The 25,273-nt window shown below is 37.4% G+C and overlaps 1 protein-coding gene across 1 annotated transcript in view; it reads left to right on the top strand.

The window, feature by feature from the left end:
- Positions 1-24,023, top strand: part of dok4 (docking protein 4) — a 46,572-nt gene extending 22,549 nt beyond the window's left edge. Inside the window, exons 2-9 of the mRNA XM_081348999.1 lie at positions 4,950-5,265; positions 12,449-12,556; positions 13,026-13,140; positions 13,383-13,502; positions 14,964-15,153; positions 15,584-15,722; positions 16,627-16,744; positions 21,299-24,023. Of these exons, the coding sequence (XP_081205125.1) occupies positions 5,200-5,265; positions 12,449-12,556; positions 13,026-13,140; positions 13,383-13,502; positions 14,964-15,153; positions 15,584-15,722; positions 16,627-16,744; positions 21,299-21,441 (999 nt within the window). The 5' untranslated portion in view covers positions 4,950-5,199 and the 3' untranslated portion in view covers positions 21,442-24,023. The remainder of the gene's footprint in view (positions 1-4,949; positions 5,266-12,448; positions 12,557-13,025; positions 13,141-13,382; positions 13,503-14,963; positions 15,154-15,583; positions 15,723-16,626; positions 16,745-21,298) is intronic.
- The last annotated feature ends 1,250 nt before the right edge of the window (positions 24,024-25,273 follow it).

Genomic DNA, 25,273 nt, shown 5'->3' with positions numbered 1-25,273 from the left:
TGAGAGAATAATATAAATATAAAGCCTTGTATTCATATTATTGGGCAGTGGTACGGTAAACACTGTATCTTACCATATTAGTTTCTACAATCTTTCAGATTTTAAAGTAATATGTCTGTTTGCGTTTCACAAATGGAAAATATTGCACTAAATGATCACATATTTAATGTTAAATATTACGCTAGATAGAACTGTTTTTGAACCGATGGCAATTTTCCTGTCAGAAGAAGCAAAGATGGAAACCAAGTGACGGACAAAATTTTCGGTCGCTTTCCGTGGCTGGGTGACAAAAATCAGATTTACATGGAAGAGATAACTTTTATTGCTTGATGCTTTGTCCTAATCAGCTGTGAAGAAATAGTGTTATGCAAGTATCGTAGTACTCCGTCTTGAAAAGCTTTATCCCTTGCTAATAGAAACCAGAAATTCCACTGTAATTTCTCTCATCTCTCATTATTGTTTGCCACTCTCAAGATTGCTGTTTATCAAGATTAAAGATAAGTGGAAACTGATAGCATAACACTATCATTTATTTTCATCCTTAAATCTTGTGAACTTTTATATGTAGTAAGACAGGATGGGAAATGAAAATATACTGAAAAGTAGAAATTGTCCATGCATTGATGAGTGGTTCACAAATTTCAGTGGTGCTTTAATGTTCTTATTATTTTTGTAATAATAAAAGGAGATTGTATAATTGTTTGCATTGTCATCGTACAGTTGTCACCCTCATCATCGAAGGTGCATTTTTGGTAACATTGAAACAGCACAATTTATCATCACTTCCTCAAAAATAAGATGTGTTTGTGAAACAAAGCAACCAAATTGGACTTAAATCCATAACAATATGGTGTACCTGGCCAATTCTCAGGGATTACGAAGACTTGGCGACAAGGCATTGCAGGCTATCATTAGCCAGGCGTTCAACAGAGACGTGTCTGTCTGCTGCATGCTCTCAGCTCCCTGTCAATACCTGCACTTAACAGTGAAAACAGATGTTCTTCTTCCATTCCTCCTCCCACGTTGAGTGTCACCTGCGTCTTAACAAGCTGTTTGTCGCTAGTGCTGCAGGGGGCTGGGTGGGATAGTCTGGTGTCTGTGTTCATTAGCTGCCTCTAAATCTTGCTCACACCTGGATTAGTCACCACTGTTTCTCTGTGTGACAAACATAGAAGAGAAGTGAGGCTTCAGCTCAGGCAATGACAGGGCTTCTCGGCTAATTTCTGGCTTGGTAATCTCAAGATAGAAGTGATTGGCAAAGATTGGACCTCAAGTTCATCCAAGAAATTACTTGGAATTAACACTCTAAATACAGTAATGCTGCCTACTCACTGGCTTTGAGTGTGTGTGCGTCTTATATATTATGTGTAGGCTGTATATTGTTAAAATATATTGATTTTTAAATATTATTTTAATTATGTGTGTGTATACACTACCGTTCAAAAGTTTGGTGTCAGTATGATTTTTAATGTTTTTGAGAGATCAATGTTAAATACAATACTTTAATTATAAAATAAACAAACAACAATACGAAAGTAAAGCGGCAGCTCCTCACGGACGACTGGATGTTTATTTCCTTGGCTAATATCTTTGTTTGTTTGTTTTTTTGTACTTTTTGCTGTGGTAGACTGAAAACCTTTGCATGCCTATTTACTGCACATGACCTTATACTTAATTCAGCGCTGTTGCTCTTGGTTGAACATACCCATTCGTCATACAGCAGAAGGCTCTTAGCAGCTCTTATGTTAAATTGTTACTTTACATGACGTGACGTGATGTGAAGGTAACCCATGCTCTGAATTTGTCCTCTGCATTTAACCCATCCATGTTTGTGCACACACATTAGCAGCAGTGAGTAGTGAACACACACACCCGGAGGTGCCTTGCTCAGGGGCACCTCATTCGTCTCGTGGGTATTGAGGATGGAAGAGAGCGCTGTTCATTCATTCCCCCACCTACTTTTTCCTGCTGGTTTTGAGAATCGAAGTCTGACTGCCCCAAAGAATTTATAGCTCTGATTTGTTTCTTCCTGCTGAACAGTGATAATCATAATACACTAAATCCAGACATTGTCACTATTGGCCTATCATATGTATTCTGGGGCAATAAAGGTGACTGATGCTTATACAGATTTACATTAAAACAACAGCATCATGTTCTTAAACTCTCCTTCTATCTAAGGGATTTGACTATTTATACGAAAAGGCTCACCTGACACTTAAGTCTTGATTTTTCAAGCGGTTGTGATTTGTTTTGAGCCTTCATTATGCTGTTCCATTGAGGTCCTCTCAAAACCTTTTTTTTTTATCGTTCATATCCTTCTTCAACTGTTCTTGTTCTCCCTTTTATCTTTATTTCTCCATTCACTCGACTGACAAGGGCTTTTGAAGCTAGGTCATGAGAGCATATAATAATGCCATTATGATTCACTGATCTTCTACTGGAGCAAATGGCCCCTCCTTCCCTGAGCGAGCCACTTTTTAAAACCAACAGCGCCGACGACGATTAGCCTGGCTCTGTCCTGTCTAATGAGCTCCTTGTTAAAGTTTAATGTCTGTGTTCCACTGCAGTCAAGAATTTTAAGCGCCGACTCCGACTCTCTTCTGGGGAAGTGTGCCACGTTGGGCTGTTGTTCGAGAGCATGCTGATGATGCTTTTAGTTTTGCACTTACAAACATGTCCCAGTTCTTTGGCCTGAGGGCTACAGCTTAGACGAGGATTATTATGAATGCTTAGAAACTTTTAATCTCAAACTGTGTGTTAAACACACTATTCCTCTATTACTTATAAGTCAGTGATTCTTTTTGTTTAGTTGTAAAGCCTTTCAAGATTGCATATGTGGGTAAGATAACTCAATTTGATATTCTAAAGGGAGAGTTCACCCATAAATGAAAATCCTGTCATTATTGTGTTATTCCAAACCTGTATGACTTTGTTTCTTCTGGCGAACACAAAGCTGTTTGCTTGTACAGTGAAAGTCAATAGTGTCTAAACAACATGGCATCCCACTTACAGTTATGGTCAGAATTATTGACACCCCTGGTAAATATGGTCAAAGATGGCTGTAAATAATAATTCTGCAATGTTTATCCTTTTGATATTTCATTAAAAAAATCCACAAAAATTTAACCTTTCATTGAAGTAAAAGAATTAAAAAGCAGGGGGTAAGTCACATTTTGAAATAAATGCTTTTCTCCAAAACACGTTGGTCATAATTATTGGCACCCTTTTATTAAATACTTTTTGCTACCTCCTTTTTCTCCAATAATGCCTGATGAGTTTGGAGAAAACCTGACAAGAGATCAGAGACCATTTCTCCATACAGAATCTCTCCAGATCCTTTAGATTCCCAGTTCAGCCCAATCATTTTCTATAGGGTTCAGGTCAGGAGACTAGGATGGTCATGGCAGAAGCTTCATTTTGTGCTCAGTGGCACATTTTTGTTTTGGATCGTTGTCCCGATGGAAGATCCAACCATGGCCCATTATAAGATTTCTAGCAGAGGCAGTCAGGTTTAGATTTTTTTTATCTATTGGTATTTGCTAGAATCCATGATACCATGAATCTGAACAAGAAAAAATAGGCCGACAACATTAAAGATCCAGCCGTATATTTAACCGTGGGCATGGGGTACTTTTGATGCCTGTTTACACCAAACCCATCTAATGTGTTTGCTGCCAAAAAGCTTTTTTTTTTTTTTTTATATCTGACCATAGAATCCGTTCCCTTTTGAAGATCCAGTCGTGTTTGACAACGTTTTTGGACGAGCGAGGAGGATTTTTCTTGAAACTGTCCCAAACAACATGTGCTGATGTCGGGTTTGTTTTATTTTGTTTTTATTTATTTCTTTATGCTTTCTGACCTCAAGACTCAACTAAACTCTGCAATTCTCCATCTGTGATCCTTGGAGAGTCTTTGGCTACTCAAACTATCAACCTCACCATGCATTAAGGCAATATAGACACACGTCCTCTTCCAGGCAGATTTGTGACATCTTTAGTTGTCTTAATTATTGCCCTGATGGTGGAAATGTGAATTTTCAATGCTTTAGCTATTTTCTTACAGCCACTTTCTATTTTGTGAAGCTCAACAATCTTTTGCTGCACATCAGAACTATCTTCTTTGGTTTTACTCATTGTGATGGATGATTAAGGGAATTTGGCCTTTGGGTTTCCTCATATTTATACTCCTGTGAAACGAGAAGTCATAGCTAGAAGATTTCTTGTTGCTATAGTCACCCTGGTGTTCTAAAAAAAAAAAAAAAAAATGAATGGGAATATAAATTTTACTCAAAGAATTCTAGGGGTGCCAATATTCATATATTGGCGGCACCCCCCCCCCCCCACACACACACACACACACACACACTTTCAATTCTTTCACAATGAAAGGTTACATTTTTGGGAATTTCTTGAAGGAAAAGTCAAAATGATAAACAATGCGGATTTATTTTACGGCCATCTTTGATCATTTTTACCTGGGCTGCCAATAATTCTGACCACAACTGTAATTTAATTTAATGCAAACAAAACACAGAGACATTTTTTCTATGTTTGGGTGAAATATCCCTTTAGGGATTGTCTAACCAGTTTCTAGTCTGCTACTTTGATATGTTTAATCTTTGTCATCCTCAAAATGAAGCTTGAGCTATTTAGTGCGGAAATAATGTTTGCAGTCAGAGTGCATTTTAATTTAGGCCAGTATGGCATTTGAAGCAGCCACTGGCTGAAAACATGTCATATACAACTTTAATGTTTATTTAACTCTCAATTTCTCAAGTTCAGCTGTGAAATTTTCCAGTAAAGTTTTCCAGTCAAAAAGTATATGGAAAGGTGGGCAGATTTTACCCAAATGAAGGTGTCTGACAAGTGAATAATCTTTTGCATGTTGGCACAAACATTCAGTATTCTCGTAAATGAATAAAACGTGCCCTTTTTTTCATCTCTTAGTGATCATGCTGGAGTGAGGGGACACAGAAGATCTATATGGTCTCTTGGATGTGAAGTTCCACAAGCTGCTGAGTAGACGAGATCAAGGAAGACTGGAAGACAAGTGAAGAAGTGAAGGAAGGAAGGAAGGAAGGAAGGAAGGAAAGAAGGAAAGAAGGAAGGAAGGAGTTGGTTGGACTGGCTGAAGGGGGAAAAAGAAGGGCTGGATGCTAGCCTCTATTTATTCTAGAATTTCCCAGTTTCCTCAGAGATGGCCTCCAACTTCAATGACATTGTCAAGCAGGGCTATGTCCGCATGCGGAGCAGGAAACTGGGGGTGAGTAGTAATTAATAGCTTTTAGTGCACATGATCTCGATTATTTATTTATTTATTTTTTACTTGTCTTTTCAGGTAAAATTCTATTTTATTTATGTCCTATTAATTAATTATTTCAGAGTTTTCTTGTTTTAGTAATAACCAGTTTGGTGTAGGATTTTCTTTGAAACAATTTCAATGAATATAAAGAAAGTAATACGATGTAATACAATAATACAAAGTAATATGTTGAATTAAACATGAAATTTTGAAGTTAAAAGTGTAAAATATAATATTTTGATGTAAAATGTACTCCAATAATATTTTTGTTTTGTTCACAACAATCTTTTTTTTCAGTGTAGTGTTCAAATTTCAATCTTGTAGCATTTAGTGAATTAGCTTATTATTGTCTTATAGCGTATTATTATTATGCCATGTACAAAAATGTATTTTAGTTTAAGTTTTTCACAATTTGATGTTATTTTTATTTTTAGATTGATTTTTTAAAAATATATTTTCCTGTGTTTGTTTTAATTTCTGTTAATAATTATGCTGGAGCCAAACATCATATATCAGTTTGTGTGTTGGTCAGCATTTGCTTTAATGGTGTGTGATAGGCAAGGCAATGAAAGCATTGCTGTATGTGGCATCAAAATGTCTAAGTATTGTTTATCGTTTTATCCAGATCAGACTAGACGTCTTGCACAAAATAATTTTACTGGGTAATTGTATGTTTTTGAAGAGATTGAGCAAATGATTCCCTTGGAATAGGCTTTGTGAACCAATAATGCTGCAGGACGTAGGGGGACTACATTCATACTACTAACTTAACTTCATCTCTGGCCCGGAGACCTCATTACAGCTTTACAATCTTCCGCTGACAGGAGCTTCAGCCTCACAGGGTCTGAGAGCATCTCCTCTGCTGTCCCAGTTAGTTACACTTACATAAGTTTTTTTTTGTTTGTTTTTTTTCGCCTCTGGAAAAATCTCATTCTTTCTTCATTTTCTTTTTGTCATTTTACTTGTCATTTTTCATTAGTATTTCATTGTGTTTGTCTCTTGCTTTATTTGCATTACAATAACTCTCCATTACGAGTTTTCCTGCTCTGCATATGCTTTTATGATTACAAGCATATGTTTTTAAACTATTTCACTGCTGAAATCAATCTGGATGAACCGCATTGATGTTTCAGAATGTCTAAGAAGTTCCAGCATTACTATGTCTAGTGGCTTTCTGAGTGCCTCTCGAGCTCATGCACAGGTCGATGGCTGAATTATATAGTCAGCAGGATTGTGGTTATCGTGGCAGCAGTGGGGTTGTGACACATGGTCCCCCTGGGGAACGCAGTGCTAAATAATCTAAGAGAGGAGTTTATATTTTACCATTTCCTTCTCTCTCTCTTTTTTTTGGTACCCTTTATTTCTCCTCTCCCTACAGTCTCTCTTTTATTTCTCTTTCTTCTTGTTCCTTTTGCACAGAAACATCTTGTATCTGCACCTATGCTTTTCTTTGTCTCTCCTTTTTGCTTTCCTGTGCTGTGCAAACTCAAAACGGGCACCGTTCCTCCATCATTGTTTAACAAACGGCTTCCCTAATTGTAAGTCAATTTCCTTCGTCTATTTAATATTATGCTAGTGCACGTAATGCAAGCACAATATCGTAAATCCCCGCTTATGCGCAGCTAATACTATTTACATCCATGCTGCTGCCTCTGCTCTGATTTGGCAGCAGCAGTGAGTGTGTGGCGGCATTTGCATTTGTGTCTGAGCTGTGACAAAGCCCTCTCTCTCTCTCTCTCTCTCTCTCTCTCTCTCTCTCTCTCTCTCTCTCTCACACACACACACACACACACACTCTCACACACACTTTTTTCTGGCTGTAGAGGAACTAGCCTCCACAGATTGGAGGAAAGATTGTGTTCTAATCCATTTTCATTGGCAAAAATATCCCACATTACAGCATTTTCATCGTATTGTCCATCTGAGAGTTGTATTGAATGCGGGTGGTAAATATTTTGTAAGGCTTTGACCACCCAGGTTTATTTAGTCATTACCGTGTTTGTTAAAGAAGTGGATTGTTTAGCGATTGTTTTCTTAATCATATTTGGTTGTAACTTTCTGCAAGACCTGGCTGATGCTTCTGGATTCTGTAAACACATGCATTAGTGAACACATGCACACACTATAAAAAAAAGTTGCTGCCTTAAATTTTTAAGTACAATCTACTTGGATGTTTAATTCATTTCAACTTAAATTACATTAAACCGAGTTTAAAAAATGAGTTGAATCTTGTATAAATTATAAAAAAGTTTAAAATTGCTTAACTTATTTGGATGTAATGTAAAAACATGTCAACTTATTGATCATATATTTTTTACAGTACATGCATTGTAAGTCATACAGTATTTCAATAAATAAAAAAGTAATTTACCGTCTTGGTGGTATGGTGTGGTGAAATTTAACACCATCATTGATGATATTAGGACTGAAAATAAATTTTGTAAAGACAATTGAAATTTTTATATATTTATAGTTTTGTATAATTTCCACACACACAAAAAAATTAGGCAGACTACTGTTTTTAACACTGGTAATAATAAGAAATGTTTCTTGAGCACCAAATCCGTATATTAGAGTGATTTCTGAAGGATCATGTGACACTGAAGACTGATGTAATAATGCAAAAAAATTCAGCTTTGATCACAGGAATAAATTACATTCTAAAATATATTATATTTTAAATTGTAATAATATATTTCACAATATTACTGGGGTTTTTTTTGTATTTATTATTAAATGAATGCAGCCTTTGGCAGCATAAGAACTAAATAATTTACTAAATTAAGTGCATATACGTTTAATAATTTTCAAATTTTCACTGTTTGAAATGTATAACTTGAATGCAATGTTACACCATAGTCGCTTTACATGTTGCCATAAAGCAGCTGGGTGAGTCTCATCAGCCTTTCATCACACCGTTCCAGACCACTGTCTCCATATCCCTTCCCCCTCCCTTCCGCTTTACGTTCTTCTTCACCTCCCTCGCCAAACTCCCTGTGCACCTCTAGGGATGCTAATTAGCCAGACTACATACCTCTCTATCTCTCCCTCCCTTTTTCACTGTCTATCTCTGCGGCCCACTTAGGGACCAAGAACCCCAATCAGACTAATCAGAGCTCTGTTTAGCATTCTGCTCGGGTATCGGCAGCCCAGGATCGCCGGCCTCACTGCCATGCTGGAATTACCCTAATTGCTCCTCAGCCACTGCCAGCTCTTTTGAGTGCATTTGCAATCGTAAACGGGCCAACACCAGGCATCACATTTATGAAACAACCCCAGACATTAGATTGAAAGGGTGTTGGTCGATGCATGTGACAAAGACCAAAAATCAAATGGACATACATTGTAATGCCGCGCTTAGCCCTCTTTTTTGCTATCCACCTCTAAGGGATAAAGCCCACATCTGAAGCTACTGTGACGCTGACAGACAGGACCTGAATTTTAGGATAGTTTCAGAAAATCCCCAACAGGTTTCAATGGACACAGCCATTTTAAATTTAGTCTTGCCTGAGAGGAAGTGGTTTAATTTTAGCTTTAAGCGTAGCAGCAACTGTTGTTAAAATAGTGTCATTATTGCTTTGACTATCTTAGGATGCCAAGCTGAGTTTTGTCAAAGGAAGAGAAGATGAGAGATGAACAGCTGACAAAAATGCATAAATGGATTCATACCAAGGGCAAACAGCCTCATTAGTCATTATAGGCTTATTATCCTATGAAATGTTGGCACATTCTGCCTCTGTTTTATCTCTGCTTCTTCCTTCCAATAAATGAGCCTTTCACTGTTTCAATTGTTAACTCTCCCTCTGCCTTGCTGTTATTGCGTCCTTCATTCTATTTCTCCTGCCTCTTCTCATATATTGACCTGAAGTAAGCAGTTGAGAAGTGCTTTGACAAGTTAATCTCCATGTAGAGGTTTAAGGGTTAAAAGCAAGACAATATAAGGATAACTGTGCATGTTAATACACATTCACGGTGTGAGAATACTGACCCTGAAACAAAATTAGCTTGGTTACCATGGTTTCTTCCAAAAAATAAGGAAGAAGCTCATTATGCTGTAAGCCATACAGTAATTGAGCAAAATAATATTCAAAATCACACTGTTGTTGTAGCCTTGCCAATATTCAGTACTGTGGTATAATTGCGAGTGAGATCATTTCTTTCATACAGCAGCTAAAAGCAATACATTAATATCAATTATCTGAAATTTCAGAAACAGTTTGGCCATTTCATTAATGTTTGCCTTGGAAAAAATGGATTTAAAAAAAAACAAAGCAGGGTTGGAATTGGAATTGCAATTGCGTGCAGCAAATGCAAACAAGTGGAGTCATACAAGCTGTTGCTATACACTGCCATTCAAAAGTTTTTAATGTTTTTGAAAGAAGTCTGTTAAGCTCTCCATATATTTGATCAAAAATAGAGTAAAAACAGTAATATTGTGAAATATTACAATTTAAATGTTCTATTTTCATATATTTTAAAATATAATTTATTCCTGTGATGACGAAGCTGAATTTTCAGCATCATTACTCCAGTCTTCAGTGTCACATGATCCTTCAGAAATCATTCTAATATGCAGATTTTTATTGCGGCTTATGTTGAAAACAGTGGTGCTGCTTAATACTTTTGTGGAAACCATGATACAATGTTTTTTAGGATTCTTTGCTCAGAAGTGACAGTAAAGTCACTTTATAATGTTGCAAAAGATTTCCTTCTCAAAAACTGCTGTTCTTTTGAACTTCCTATTCTTTAATTTAACACATCCTTGCTAAATAAAAGTATTAATTAACAATTAACAATTCATACTAACTTTTGAACAGTAGTGTAGGATCTGATTCAAACAGTATAAAAAACTTCTGTCTACTTTCATTCATTTCAATTTCTTTTTGCTGACAGTGGTGGCTATAATACCAAGTTAATTGTAGTCATTTTTACACGTTACCATGATACCTTTTTGTTTTGGTGTGTGTGTATAGGCTATGCCTCTACGTCTGTGTGTAATTGTTGTGCGGACAGATATACAAACAGTAAAGCAGCAGTGAGAGCACGTCTCACCCACACACACACACTCGGTCGCTCTCTGCTGTGATGCTGTTGCTCAGTCTGTTTACAGAGGATTAGTGGAACCTCAGGGGACAATATGATGCAAACAAGGGATCAATCTTTTACCTGCTGTGAATGGAAAACCATGCAGCAAACTTTCTCCATTTTTCCATAAGATGGGTCCAAGCATTCGAGTGGCAATAACATTAAGGTCAGCAGCTTAGATGACAAAAACAAAAGCTCATCGACTCAGTTCAGATTTCTATTAATCATCTCGGCAGGAAGTCGGACACGCTGTAAGATGCATGAAACTTCCTAAGGTAAGATTTTTTTCATTTGGACTCCAAACCACCTATTGATATGTTCATTAATGGACAATAGGGTTAAAAGCACGTGGACTCGGTTGTTAAGCCTCTCTGTTGTATTTGAGGGGCAATGCAGGCCTTTCATTATACAAGCTTGATGACTAATGCAATGTTTATGACTGTGTGAGTCAGAATGTAACTTCATTTAAAAACAGTCTAAACACCAGGGAATTTGATCAGAGTCTAAACACGTTGACTTTAATTCGCTCTTAAGGGTTACTGAGGCAAAAACAATAAATAATTCCCCCGTAAAGAATAAAAATCTTCCTGGTTAACTCAATTCAATTCAAATGTTATAGTTTCTCTCTTGCCGTTCTTGTCATCTTCCGACGCTTAAAACACAAAGGAAAGTGTATAAAGCTGAACTGCTGTTTCTCAGAAAGCCTATTCGGTACAGTCTGGCTGTTTTGACAAAGGATTGTAATGCTTGTTGAATAGATGATAAAGAAATAATATTGCTCAGGAACAATTTCCAGTAGATTGCAGTAAGATGGGTGTACGTGATGACGATAGAGAGCGGAACTGGCCTTGGGATAGCTGGAGCACTTGCCTAAATGGACTGGGGTTACCGTGGCAACTGTAGGATTTGTCATTGAAGGACATCAGAGGTATAAACAGAAAATAGCTTTTATGGCAGGAGGTCGATCGAGGGAGAGAGAGTGTTTACAAAAGAAAAAGACAGATCACAACTGGTGTGGGTTTAATTAGGAGCTTTCATATTGTACAAATAACACATTTGTCTAGCAGAATAACTTGTTTTAGCTTTGGAATGAAATGTTCTTCTAAGCCGGTATTTTACTTTTGTTTTTACCCGTATATTTGTAATGAAGCGCAGGTCTCTGTGCCACACGCAGCATCATACTGTACATTAGCCAGTTTCTCAGTGTAACCACCTGACAAATCCCATTGATTTTCAGTGCTCAAATGTTTGTTTTGGAGATGTTTTTATACTTTTATTTGCAAGGTGGCATTACATTTATCAAAATTGACAGTAAAACATTTATAATGTAAATTGCAAAATATTTCAATGTCATAGCTATGCTTTTGAACTTTCTATTCATCAAAGAATCCTGAAAAACATCAAAGTTTAAGCAAAACAGCTGTTTTCAGTTTAAAATAATAAGAAATTATTCTTGAGCATCAAAGCAGCATATTAGAATGATTTTTTGAATGATCATGTGACACTGAAGACTGGAGGAATGGTGCTGAAAATTTAGCTTTGCCATCACAGAAATAAATGACATTTTATAATAGATTAAAATAAAAAAAATCACAATGTTATTTTTTTTTATTTTATTCTTTTTTTTTTTTTTTTTTATAAATGCTACCTTGGTGAGTATGAGACATAAAAAAATCTTACCGACCCAGAACTTTTGAACAATAGTGTATCTGTATCAGTCAATAGTTATATTTTACAAACTTTTTACATTTAGATTGCTTTTAGAACACAGAGTTAATCTTTAAGAGCACTTATTTAATAATCCTGTTATCTTACAAAACAAAATAGTGAAGATTTTTAACATTGGTCAAATATTGATTCTCTGCATTAAAAATTATTGACATATTAGTTTCAGTCAAAATATCAGTATATATTTTATACCATGCTGCATTTTTATTTTAAAAGTTCCTTAACACTGAAATCATTGATTTACTCACCAAGGCCAATTTCTTGCCTTTAGCACATGATGTCGTGAGTGTTATTTTCGGACCTCATGTGGTGATGTGCTTGCGTGTTTCAGATCTATCGGCGCTGCTGGCTGGTGTTTAAGAAGTCGTCCAGTAAAGGACCTCGTAGACTGGAAAAATACCCTGATGAGAAGTCAGCCTACATCAGAGCCTGTCCTAAGGTACACCTCTCACTGCAACAGTTCAGTTAAGGTCTAATCTAAGCTGTGAAAATGTCACGGGGCATATGAAAGATTCGAGGAAAACATTCAAGTGTCACTTTAGTTCTCCAATTATACTAACAGCCACGCAGAGCGCATTCATACCGCGAGGGCTGGCTGGCAAGATTACGAGACGGGCGGTGTGTAAACATACATTTTTGAATAAAAGTATCAATATACAAAGACTCTCACGAATTGCTCTAACTTTGCTGACTCACGGTCCTCCGGTTTCTGCGTGTTTATCGGTCTCATTTGCCTTTCTTCACTGCACTCTGCTGCTCCCACAACCGGCTATAGATCGTGAAAGATAATTTAGATGATTAAGAGACCGCAAGTGCCTTTCAAATGATGCGAATGAAGTTTGTCTGAATAACTAGGCTCTGTCAGTACTTCTGAGTTTGCATCGGTTGCCTTTTCTATGTTCACACAGGTGACAGAGATTAGTAATGTGAAGAACATCACAAGATTGCCTCGTGACACGAAGCGGCAAGCTGTGGCCATCGTCTTTACAGACGACACCTCTCGAACCTTCACCTGTGAATCAGGTACATCATCTTCAACTAAGGCTTGTTGTGCTGCTGCAGCAGCTGATGATGATGATGCTTCACTTAAAGAAGCTCTCATTCTTGACATTAACATGGCATTAGCAGTCTATACAGTCTGATGATGTGCTGCTCTCAGGCACGTTAACATACTGCATCTCCGAGTGTATGTTTTATTCATAGAACATATTCATTTAAAGAACATGTTCATTCATCGACATCATTGAATCTTTCTGTTCTCCCAGAGCTGGAGGCTGAAGAGTGGTTTAAAACCTTGTCTATTGAGTGCCTGGGGACACGTCTTAATGACATCAGTCTTGGAGAACCAGACCTCCTTGCTGCTGGAGTTCAGTGTGAACACACAGGTGAGAGACTAAAACCATTTGCCATTTGTGACCCTGGACCACAAAACCAGTCACATAAGTCAATTTTTTGACATTGAGATTTATACATCATCAGAAAGTTGAATAAATAAGCTTTCCATTAATGTATGGTTTGTTAGGATAAGACAATATTTGGACGAGATACAACTATTTGGGAATCTGAGAGTGCAAAAAAATCGAAACATTGAGAAAACCGCCTTTAAAGTTGTCCATTTATGTTGGCGATTGTGCAGCATTCACTCACAAAAAGAAATGTTTATATTTACGGTAGGAAATTTACAAAATATCTTCATGGAACATTATTTTTGCTTAATATCCTAATGATTTTTGGCATAAAAGAAAAAGCTATAATTTTGACCCATACAATGTATTGTTGACTATTGCCACAAATATACCCGTGCGACTTATGACTGGTTTTGTGATCCAGGGTCATATTTGTACTATTGTTTACCTAGCTGGATCCATGTAGCTTTTTTGCTACGGGAATCCAATATGGCCTCAGATTTGTGGTTTACTTAAGTGACAACATGGTAGCATTAGTTTAATCTACACTGTCAAAAAGTATCCTGTTAAATTTACGGTATTGATGGTATATTGATGCCTGTGTATTTTACTACTTGAAACAATATATTTCAATATACAACAGTTTGTTCTGGTCCTTGATTGGCTAAGAAGTCTTCCAGGAGTGCTGATATATCACCAGTATCAGCAATGGGACTGTTCATCACTTGTCATTACTGCGGTCTAGACAGGCAGCGTTTCTCTCAGCAAGCGGCAATGATGGAGGAAAAAAAGCCACAATAATTCTTTAAAATACTACCTATTGTTTAGTCACGGATTGTAGTTTTAAGAGTTTTTCAGTTGAGAATGTTATTGTTTAAACCTCAAATATGTGGTTTATTGATAAAGATGGCGCCAATTTGAGGTTTTCGGAGTTGTGAGGTCCAGGCGCGAGCACCGGGCACTGCAGTCAGCACTCATGAGAACAGTCTGATCTCTGCAAGTCCTTCTGATATTTGCCGCTGGCTTTGATGTCTCTGTAGTGGTTCAACATGAGATTTAATTTGTTTTGCAATCTTTGGTCAGTCTAATGTATATTTCTGATAACAAAAATCAGAAGAAACTTGATTATTAACTAGAAACTAGATTATACTCCTATGTGGTGTCAGGGAATATCTACTGTTTTCCATCATGAATTGTACGGTAATTCATAATTTTTTACCTGCAAAAACAAACATTTGACAGTTTACGGTAAAATATAATGCAATATTAAACCATTTACAGTTTTCTTTTACCATATATGGTATGGTAACTTACAGATAACCAGTTAACAGGTTCTTAATATAGCCTTTTTTAGTTATTTTTTTCAGTAAGAATTACAAAACATAGGAACCAAACTATTAACCTTCTTGACTATCAGTCTCTTATTGTTTTTTCTCACAGAGCGCTTCAACGTGTTCCTGTTACCCTGCCCTAATCTTGACATCTACGGAGAGTGTATGATGCAGATCACGCATGAAAACATCTACCTGTGGGATATTCACAACCCTCGCACCAAGCTAGTAACCTGGCCGCTTTGCTCTCTGCGGCGCTACGGACGGGATGCTACACGCTTCACCTTCGAGGCTGGCAGGTAAAACCTGTTCAAGATATCATCAAAATTTAAAGCCAATAACAAGAACCATTCACAGGAACTTGTGAAATTTGTAATGTGTACTTCACTTTGGTGTGGTCATGTATATGTAGGAGAAACATGGAAGCAGAGGAGGGAGCCATTGAACTGTGGACCTCCTAAAAGGATTTAATGAGTGGATTACAAGGAGTTCAATGGCAGATTAGGTGTTCTTTATCTCTCTCACTGCTTTGATCAAATAATAAAAGAAGATTCGCATCGCCAGCTGGATGCCCTTTGAGAGAGTTTTAGAGAGAAGTTGAGTCTGGGGTAACACTGACCCCCAGTGGCTATTTTACTGTAACACACAAAGCATGTGTAGTGTTCTTTGCAGTACATCACTTTTGCATTGCTTGATTGTGTGTTACTATCTTGTTTGATTTTGTGTCAGGATGTGTGACAGCGGGGAGGGCCTGTACACTTTCCAGACACGAGAAGGAGAGCAGATCTACCAAAGGGTTCATTCTTCCACTCTAGCTATAGCTGAGCAGCATAAGAGGGTCCTTATGGAAATGGAAAAAAACAGCAAGGTAATGAAAGCATACAGTGGGTCCAAAAGTCTCAGACTAGATTAAAAATCTTCATTTGAAAATCTAATTTAAAAAGGAAAATAGAAAGTTTTGACACTTTAAAACCAAGGCACATTTCAACAAAAAAAGTGTCTGCACTGTTTCTAGGTCACTATAAACTATTTTTTTTCTCATTAACCTTGAGAATGTCTTTGTACAAAAAGCATTCTTTGAAACAGCAGTCTCAAATAAATGATATACCCTGCTGTTCGTATTTATCTATACCGTTCATTTATTTGATCAAAAATACAGTAAAAACAGAAATATAAATAAAATAACTTTTTTAATTTTAATATAATTCAAAATGTCACTTATTACTGTGATGGCAAAGCTGAATTTTCAGTCTTCAGTGTCACATGATCCTTCAGAAATCATTCTAATATGCTGATTCGATGCTCAAGAAACATGTATTATTATCATCAATGTTGTAAACAATTGTGCTGATTAATATTTTTGTGGAAACTGATACCCTTTTTTCTGGATTCTTTGATGAATAGAAAGTTCAAAAGAACCTAAATTATTTGAAATAGAAATTACTTGTGACAATGTGTGTCTTTACTGACATTTTTGTTGAATAAAAAATGAACCTTTGAACGGTAGAGTAATTTGTAATGACTAGCTAAATAAAAGCATCATCACTAGAGGTTTCAGACACTACTGTAGTTATATGCCCCCCCCCCCCCCACACACACACACACACACACACAGTGCTAATTAAAACAAGGCTGGAGAGATTGCAGTGCAAATAATCTGATTTTCTTCCTGTTATAGAACTTTCAAAACATCAGAACTAATGCCATAATTTTGTGTTATAATCAACCTAATTGAAATTCTTTCTCTTCTCTCCTCTCACATCTGTCCCCAGCTTTTATCTAAGGGTTCAGAGGGGGCGTCCTACCCCTGCACACCGACAGCAATCTTACCACGAAGTGCTTTCTGGCACCACATCACCGGATCTCAGGCTGGGGTGGACTCTGCCAACGGTGAGACTGAATCGCATGCATGAGTGTGATGTATTTGTTTCAACGGACAGTATGGCATTTTTCGCCACTAGGGGTCGCTAACCTATTTACAATAACAAAGGCGTAGATTGACGACGCAACATTTGCTAAGAATTATGGATCTTGTCGTCAACCAGGGGCGTCACTAGGCCCTTTTTAGGGGGGCTTCAGCTAAAATAATGATCTAATAATGTTTATGGATGACTGAATACATCAATGTTTTTATCATGACTGTGATATGAAGCAGTTCGGGATTGTTAAGAGACAGCTATCAGCTCCACACGCGACGCGAGTCCCGCAGATATAAAAGGAATATGGACATTTCATTCTACCGAACTACACGCAGAATTACTACTCACAGGTCAGTTTATTAGACAAATTAAACTTGTGAGGTAACTTGTGAAACTTGCTGTTTCACCTGGTCTAACATTACACTATCACACTAAACTACATTTGAGTATGTTTAACTTTGTGTTAGTTTGTCTGTATGAGACTAGCAGTAAGCTAGATCAACATTAGAATAACATACAGATTAGGGTTGTGCCGATAGACGATACCCAGCAAACACATTTACGTTGTGGCAACGTCTCTGGCACGTTGCATTTCTGCTATGGCAACGTCGCTGTCTACGTGCTCGCAACATTGTAACAACGTACAATTGTAAGACGAGACAGGGCTGTAGCAACGTTGTTGCGCGACATTCAGCAACTGAGAGACGACATTCTGACAATATTTTTATATGCTGCTATATCCCCCATTATACTTTTTATCGTTTATTGTGTATCTATATTATTATTTAATGGGGCTATCAACACCTGCAAGTGTACACTTTGAAGAGTAAAAATGACAGAAGGTTTCGTTAATTCAACTTTATTAAAACTGCATAATAGAATCAAATTGCACTTCCAAAAGTAATACATTTGTGAGAAAAAAAGAAATAAATAAACGAATATACAAATTTATTTTAAGTAGGCTATAATAAATAAAACATAAAAAGCAAAGGCAGATCAGAACATTTAATGAACAAAACCGGGTCTGTATGACAGACAGTAGCCGAAAGCAGGTGTCACCGGGGAAACATCCACAAATCCGGAGGAGCAAAGAAACGAATGAGACTAAATAGCAGAAAAATCAAATTACTAACTAAACAGTGCAAGCGAGGCATTAATCACATTAGAAATTAAAGTTGTGTTTGATAGCTGAGGAAGGCTAAATTAAACGCAATACTCACGTATCCTTGCTCGATGATGAATGAGAACACAATGAGCCCAACAGGTGGTTGGAATTTAAAAGGCTGATTTTCCCGCTTCAGGGCACTGACAAGTAGCCTATGTAGTCCAGTGGTTGTCCTGACACCCTAGGCACAACCTTAAGCAATGGCCCTGAACGATGGTTTAATGTCAACATTGCGACAACGCTGTAACAACCTTCATTACACAACGTAGTTATAGCAACCTTTTGGCCATGTTGTTAAAACGTTGTTAGAAGGTTGGCTACGTTGCGCCAACGTTCTGTGTTTGCTGGGTAGTATCGTGTATCGACGATAGACAGAGATATCGCCGATGACAGATGCCTTTGACGATATCAATACGATAATTGGCTCGTTTTTCCATTAATGTATTAAATCATTATTATTATTATGAAGCTAGTATAGTTATTCAATTAATTAGGAACTACAATTATATTTGCCTTGCCTAAATTCATAACGACATCACCACATAACCACACTTGCGACATCACGCGCGTATGAGGACTCCTCAAAGAAAATGTTTTTAAAACAGACAAAAAAAAAAAAAAAACTACATCCCACAACGAAATTTCATTGCAAGGTGATCCATTCACAAATTGTCAAGAGTACTTGTTTTAACAGACGCATCATTCTTATACAGAGCAAAGATGAAGACGCGGCATCGTTGTTCGTCAGTATTTTGTTTCCATAGCACTTTAACAAAATATTTAATGACACTAATAACACTAAAAACAATACAATTACAAAATATTAATTATAATAATAATATCAATAAAATGATATAGGCCGCCTAGGCCTAATAAAAGTCTTTAGTTCACAAAGCATCTGTGAAACTCTGCCATCTGTGAAAATCACAAGCAACTTCAAACTTGTTTAACAAGAAATATTCTTCTAATTTTTTCGCTGTCAATTATGTAAGTCCACAAGAGAAATATTAAGCCAGTAAATTAATATAGTTGCTGTAGCCTACCGTTATCCACCGTCGTCTCTGAGAGAACGCGCCGTTAGTGCAGCGAAAGCGCAGTCCGTTTCTGCTTTCACTTTCAGGGAATGATCGCGTTTACATGCACGTTATTAACTCGATTATGCTGAATAAACTGACAATGCATGTGGTCATGTAAACGGATTAACCCGTTTTCCTTAATCAGAGTCAAGTCATAAGTTTAAGTAGGCGTATAACCGATCGACTTTTAGATTTTTGCCTCTGATTTCTCCTGCCATTTAAAACACAATAGGCCTAACCTGTGTTATTGAAGTGCGGTGCGCATAAGTGAAGTGCATCCAGACAGAGAGAACACTGGTAGGAGGACATATTAGTGATGCGCGGGTCGTCTCATAACCCGCGGGCCCCGCGGGTAGCCCGCGGGTCGGGTTGGGGCGGGTAAAGAAATTGTCACTTTATTTGCGGGGCGGGTCATTAAAAACAAAATAAAATAAAAATCCATATATGTTGCATGCAATGTCCAGCCTATATTAAATATTTGGGAATATCAATCTAATCATATTTTAGTAGGTTCTTTGATAAGGCCGTAGCAATGCAACTTGCGTGATTTCCCCAAACCTTTGGCGTCACGTGACACAGCTCGCGCAAAGCAGCTCCCGCCGCCAGCCACAACAACAAAGACGGAGAAATAAAAGTGAAGATGGAAGATGAGGTGCGGGAGAAATTGAGGTCGGGATTTTACATAATTAAAGAAAAAAAGGTGAATGATGAATTAGATGAATACAAACGCTGCTTTGTAAATATTGAAAATGTTTAAATCATTATCTTATTAATATGACCTGATTTATGGTTCATATTCAGAAACGTCTGTTATTGCCAGTTGGCAATGTTTCCAAGCACTTTCAGGCTGAAATAAAGGCTGTTTTCATTTACATTACAATGCCTAATATGTCTATTTAATGGTCGCGGGTGCGGGGCGGGGCGGGGCGGGTTGTAAAAATAGATACAGTGGTGCGGGGCGGGCTGGGGCGGGCCAAATAATTTCATAAAAGCGGGACCCGCGGGTTGGAAAAAAAGCCGACCCGCGCATCACTAGGACATATATCGCAGACTCCGACTCTTTCTTGACCCAAGAAATTAAAACGTGTTCACATCTCGTGCAGAAGCCTACAGTCAAAATACTGCAGATCTGTAACGGCATGAGAGGATAGTGTGTCCGTAAATTTCCTGCTGACATGTTGAAATACTCCGAGTCAGATACAAGAATGATTAGGATCTTTTTTACCTCACTGTACCAGGAAATAACCTGATTTAGCCTATTAATAAACACTCCACCTTTGCTAGTACAAAAGAAAAAGATTCTCATTTAAAACGAAGTAATAAAACAAGCAAATTGATGAGTAAGCCCCGCCCCTTCACGATAATATCGTGTATCGCCGATCTCACAGGCTGACGATAGGACGATACGAAAATGGAGCATATCGCGCAACCCTAATACAGATCATATTCTAACATTTTATCATTGTTGAACTATATAACATTGATTAGTTTTATGTAAATGTGCTCACCTGTTTAATAAAGTACATGTAGGAGTGGTCAAAGTCTCGGACGTGGAGCTCTCGTTTATATACTGTCTATGGGAGCTCTAGGCATCTCGAAAACACCGCGCTGATATTGACATTGCGAACTACAAAGTTGTCCGCGTCAGTCGCCTTGGTTACTATCAGACGGCTCTGGTTCATAGCTCTGGTTGCCATGGCAGTACGAGGGGAAACCAGGGACAACGCGGATATGACGGCATTGGCGGCAACAAAACGGAAATAAAGAAACGGGACGTTTCTCGAATTAAATTACAAATTTCTCCTGGTTTGAAAGTTGTTGGAAACAGTCGGGATAATGTAAGTACACAACTAAAAAAAATATATAACATAGATATAGTGATTTTTGCTATTTTTTGTGCCTTTCACCAGCCATCATAATAGTCTGCCAGAAGGATTGTTGTTTGCAAAGAGCATGTCTCGAGAAAAACAATTCAATTCAAATTTATTTGTGTAACACTTTTCACAATACAGATCCTTTCAAAGCAGCTTTACAGAAAATGCATGTGTCTACATTATAAGAGAATTCTTTCAAAAACATCTTTGGTAAAAAAAAAAAAAAAGGTTCCTTGTGTTAAGTTAGAATAACATCTGATGGCTGTTTTATAATGGTTGGTGTTATGAAAAGAGAAAATCAGTGTAATAACCCAGAAATCACTTCATTTTCTGTGTAAAGCAGCTGCATGTGCATGCATGGCTTTTGTGCTATTTAGACCGTCCTGTTAACACTTCTCATCTTCATTCAGGTGACATCTATGGTGATACCCAACCAGGAGTGGACACTGACCTCTTCTCTAAACGCCTTCCTCCAGAACGACACTCGACCCTTCCCGTGGGGCACGGCTGCCCCCAACCCCCGACGCACTACCCCACGTACCCCAGCGAGTGAGCGGCTTAGCAGTGAAACCTTCCAGTTTTTCACCTCTTGACCTCCCTCCACACTGCACTCTGCCCTAAGTTTTTCCATCAGCTCTTCTTCAGCAGGGGAGGATCCATGCTGCCTCAGTTCCCCCTGAGCCTGCCAGCGACGCTGAGGGCACTTACTGTGGAAAGAGGGAAACGCACTGTGAAGCTTGAAGCGCTTCGATTGGAGCAGGGCCCACAGACCCTTAAAAATGTTGGAACTGGCTCAGTCGCCTTCACAGTGCAATATGGTCACTCATGCTGGGTTTCTGTGGGAGTAGAGACTATACTGTAGGTTCTTAATACTTCTCAGCAGTATCTCTTATTCTAACTCTAATCTCATGCACGCTCTTCAACCCTATGCATGTCCCCCAAGGTAAACAGCTTAGCTACAAAGGAGTTTCTTAGACATCTGTAGAAGCCCTTACACACTAAGAAACCCCGGTGGAAGGGCCTTCAGAGTTTCAGCTTAAACGCTTCTGGGCTTTGTTATAAGTAATCCAAAGCGTGTTTTGATCAGATGCTTTGATCATAATTTGATTGGCATGTCTGTAAGACTTCGCAAGCGCTGAAGACTCTGAGGAACCGGGAGCACTTTCTGAAAGGGGCATTTTTGTATGGTCGTGCATTTTGTTTCTCCTTTTCCCTTACTTTAAAGTGACTAAAATGAACAGTTAAATTGTACAAAACTGTCTCTGCCAATTGGACTGAAGTGAGGGTTAGTACTCACTCGCTCGCGTGCTTTGTGTTCGTTTCAGAGAGACTGGTCCACCGTTTTATCTGGAAGATGTCTTGAGGGTCAGAGATCCAAGTACAGAGGGAAACAAAGGTTATGAATATACCCCGCTGAGGTGGTCGAATGAATTATTTATTTATTTATTGAAGTTTACCAACAAAGCACAAGACAAATTGCAGTGTATAGTAGTAGGTTTTCTTTAGCAGTCCAGCAGTTCTGTATGTAAAAGGGTTTATACTAGAACTGAGATCTTCAACACAAGGTGGTAGGCCTCACACAAGACATGTTTCTTGCTTTCCATGCTTGTCAACTATTTCCAGTCATTTCCATGAAATTGGTGAAAGGTACCATAATTCTCAATTTAAGACCCTCTGCGTTGGAGCTGTGGATTATCAGTTAGCGCACGTTCATAATGAGCTGGGTTGCTAATGCAGACAACTGGAGCTTGATCAAGCTGATCGACCAGCATGGTGAAGCTGGTTGACCAAGGAAGTCTTGCTGTTTTTTAAGCAGCGTGGTGGGAACACCAGCATGCTATTCTGGCCATTTCACTATCATTCCTTGTGCTCTCTCAACCATCCATATAAATACAAGTGTCATAAAGGCCAAAAACTAAATAAAACAGCAGATGTGCAGTCTCTGTGAATGATCTTATCAAACATTTAGTCTGACACAGAATTATTTCGGTTGTATTCTCCAATTGAGCTGCAGTCCTGAAGGTTTGACTCCCTGTTGCTTTATACATTTTATACATAAATAGTCATTCAGTGTTTGGATTTATTAACTCACGTCATGTATGTACCATTAAAAAACGCTTTAGCTGATCTGATTGTCATGATTGTACACTTTGATGATAAAAAGAAAGTGGATTTTATCAGGTGCCCTTGCAAACTGTTTAAAAAAGTGTGAAAATGGTTTGTTTTATCAGTATACATTTCAACAGTGACACAGCCCTGTGAAGATAAGCACCTTTTATTTGAACTTTAGTTATATTTGCCATGTCTAATTATCAGTCGAATCAAATAAATACAGCTTTGGTGAGCATAAGGAAAATTCCTTCAAAAACAAAAATCTTACCTACCCCAAACTTTTGAGAGGTAGTGTTTGAGTTGTAGCTCATTGCAGAAATGTTTCCCTGTATGTCCCTGTTTTGCAGTTGTTCTTATTAATTGCTTTACAGTGCTATCCATTAAAAATTACACCAAATAATAGCGCACACCAGTAATACACACACCAAAATAACTACTTATGATTTATTCTTCTTCCCTATTTAACTCATTTGTTTGCAGGAGATATAATAATTCAACATTTATGTAATCACCCTGAAATGAGTTATATATTTGTACATAAACAGCCAATGGGTCCCTGGAGAGATTCTTGACCTGAAAGTATCATGCATTGACATTGTGCTTAACAGAACAATCTGTTTGAATTATCAGTGTATCATTCCCATCCCTTTGCAAGACAGAAGCACTAATGTGAAAGTTAATGCTGACATGCGAAATGACAGTGGAAGACACAAGCAAATCGTAAACCATAAGGAAATACTAAAGGCTGTACATGAAATCGTGTGGAAAAAGTGGTTATGCTAAACTTAAATTGCAGTACTCTGTATTTGTAAAAGATCTGTGACCGAGAAGAGTGATAAACATGCTGTTTTGGAGGCTTTGCCAGTTCTTCGGCAGTTCAGATTGACCTCTGAGCATGTTGCCATGAGTAGGAATCCTTTGCATGAGTTTTAATTGCTAAATGACGTGTGTTCTGTATAATTTCTGGTAAAATATTTTGCAGGGTTTTTCTTTTTTCAATAAAACAAAGTTTTATAAAAATCGGATGTCATAATGATCCTTTTGATGATGATGATGATGATGATGATAATTATTATGATCCCTTTAATCAAGATGTAGGCAGTTAGTTTTTATATTTTTTTTTTTTAAACTGTATGCGTTTCCTGAAATACTACCCAGCCAAATTAACCATTTTACCAGCCACTCACCATTATTCATTTTTGTATTCCAGAGTTGTCATAATCACATTAGCCAACAATTTTTTTAACTAAAATGCAGAACCCATGGAGAATGGATGCTATTAGGCATTAAGAACTCCTCCCTTTCTCTGTAACATTGTTTCTTCATCAGTTCCTGCTAACCAAAATCAGCCAACAGCCTATGTGTCAGGTAAAACTTTCCTTTATTCTTTCTTACCTACAAGCTCATTATTAATGTTTGAAAGGGTTTATTTTTTGAGGATTCATACATGTAGAGTTGTTTTAAATATTATTGTTAATGTTGTTTGGAATATTAATATTACCTTTATGATATTATTATAGTTTTATAGATATTGTAAATAGAAAGTCAATATGTTTTTTTGGGGGGAAAAAAAACTTATACTATAAAACTATACAAGCAACAAACCAGATTTGTATTATTATCAAAAAATAAATGCATAGAATATATTATTTTTATTCCATTCCATTTCTGATTTTGGCAAGCAGACTTTTTGCATTTTACACCCAGCGTTTAATTTTTGGGTTTAATTTCTAAAGCAGCATTATAGTTACGTTTATGAAATTTAGGGTTAGGGTTAACCCATGTTTATGATGTTTCTAGTAGCCTATAGCAATGTAGCAAATTCTAGTCATGTGTTTCAGCAAAAAAGGAGTGTCACTTTCACAAAAACTGACAGGACGGAGAGCATTCTACACCACAACGTACAATTAAGGTATGCTTATATATTTTATTTTGCATAAAAATAATAAAATGTAGATATTTAATCGCAAGTGATTCACTGTACATGTAAGGGTGTTTTTTTATTATTTTATTAGCCAAAATTAGCTATAAGTGTCTTATTTTGCCAATGTATCTAATTAATGTATCTAATATGTTACATGAGCTTACAATACAGCATACAACTTAAATGAATAAAGTAAAATACATGAGTTTGAATCGAAAACAGATTTGTTTGAACATCCTAATTTACAGAACATGGCCTACCCTGAAACCTCAACCAAGATGACAGAAGTAAACGATTTCAATTGGTTACTGGGGGACTTCAATTGGACATTTGTGAAGAATGTTTTCTA

This window comes from Scardinius erythrophthalmus, assembly GCF_964197995.2.
Source record: "Scardinius erythrophthalmus genome assembly, chromosome: 2".
NCBI lineage: Eukaryota > Metazoa > Chordata > Actinopteri > Cypriniformes > Leuciscidae > Scardinius > Scardinius erythrophthalmus.
The sequence above is the reverse complement of the archived record's forward strand: the minus strand, read 5'-3'. Positions and strand labels throughout refer to the sequence as shown.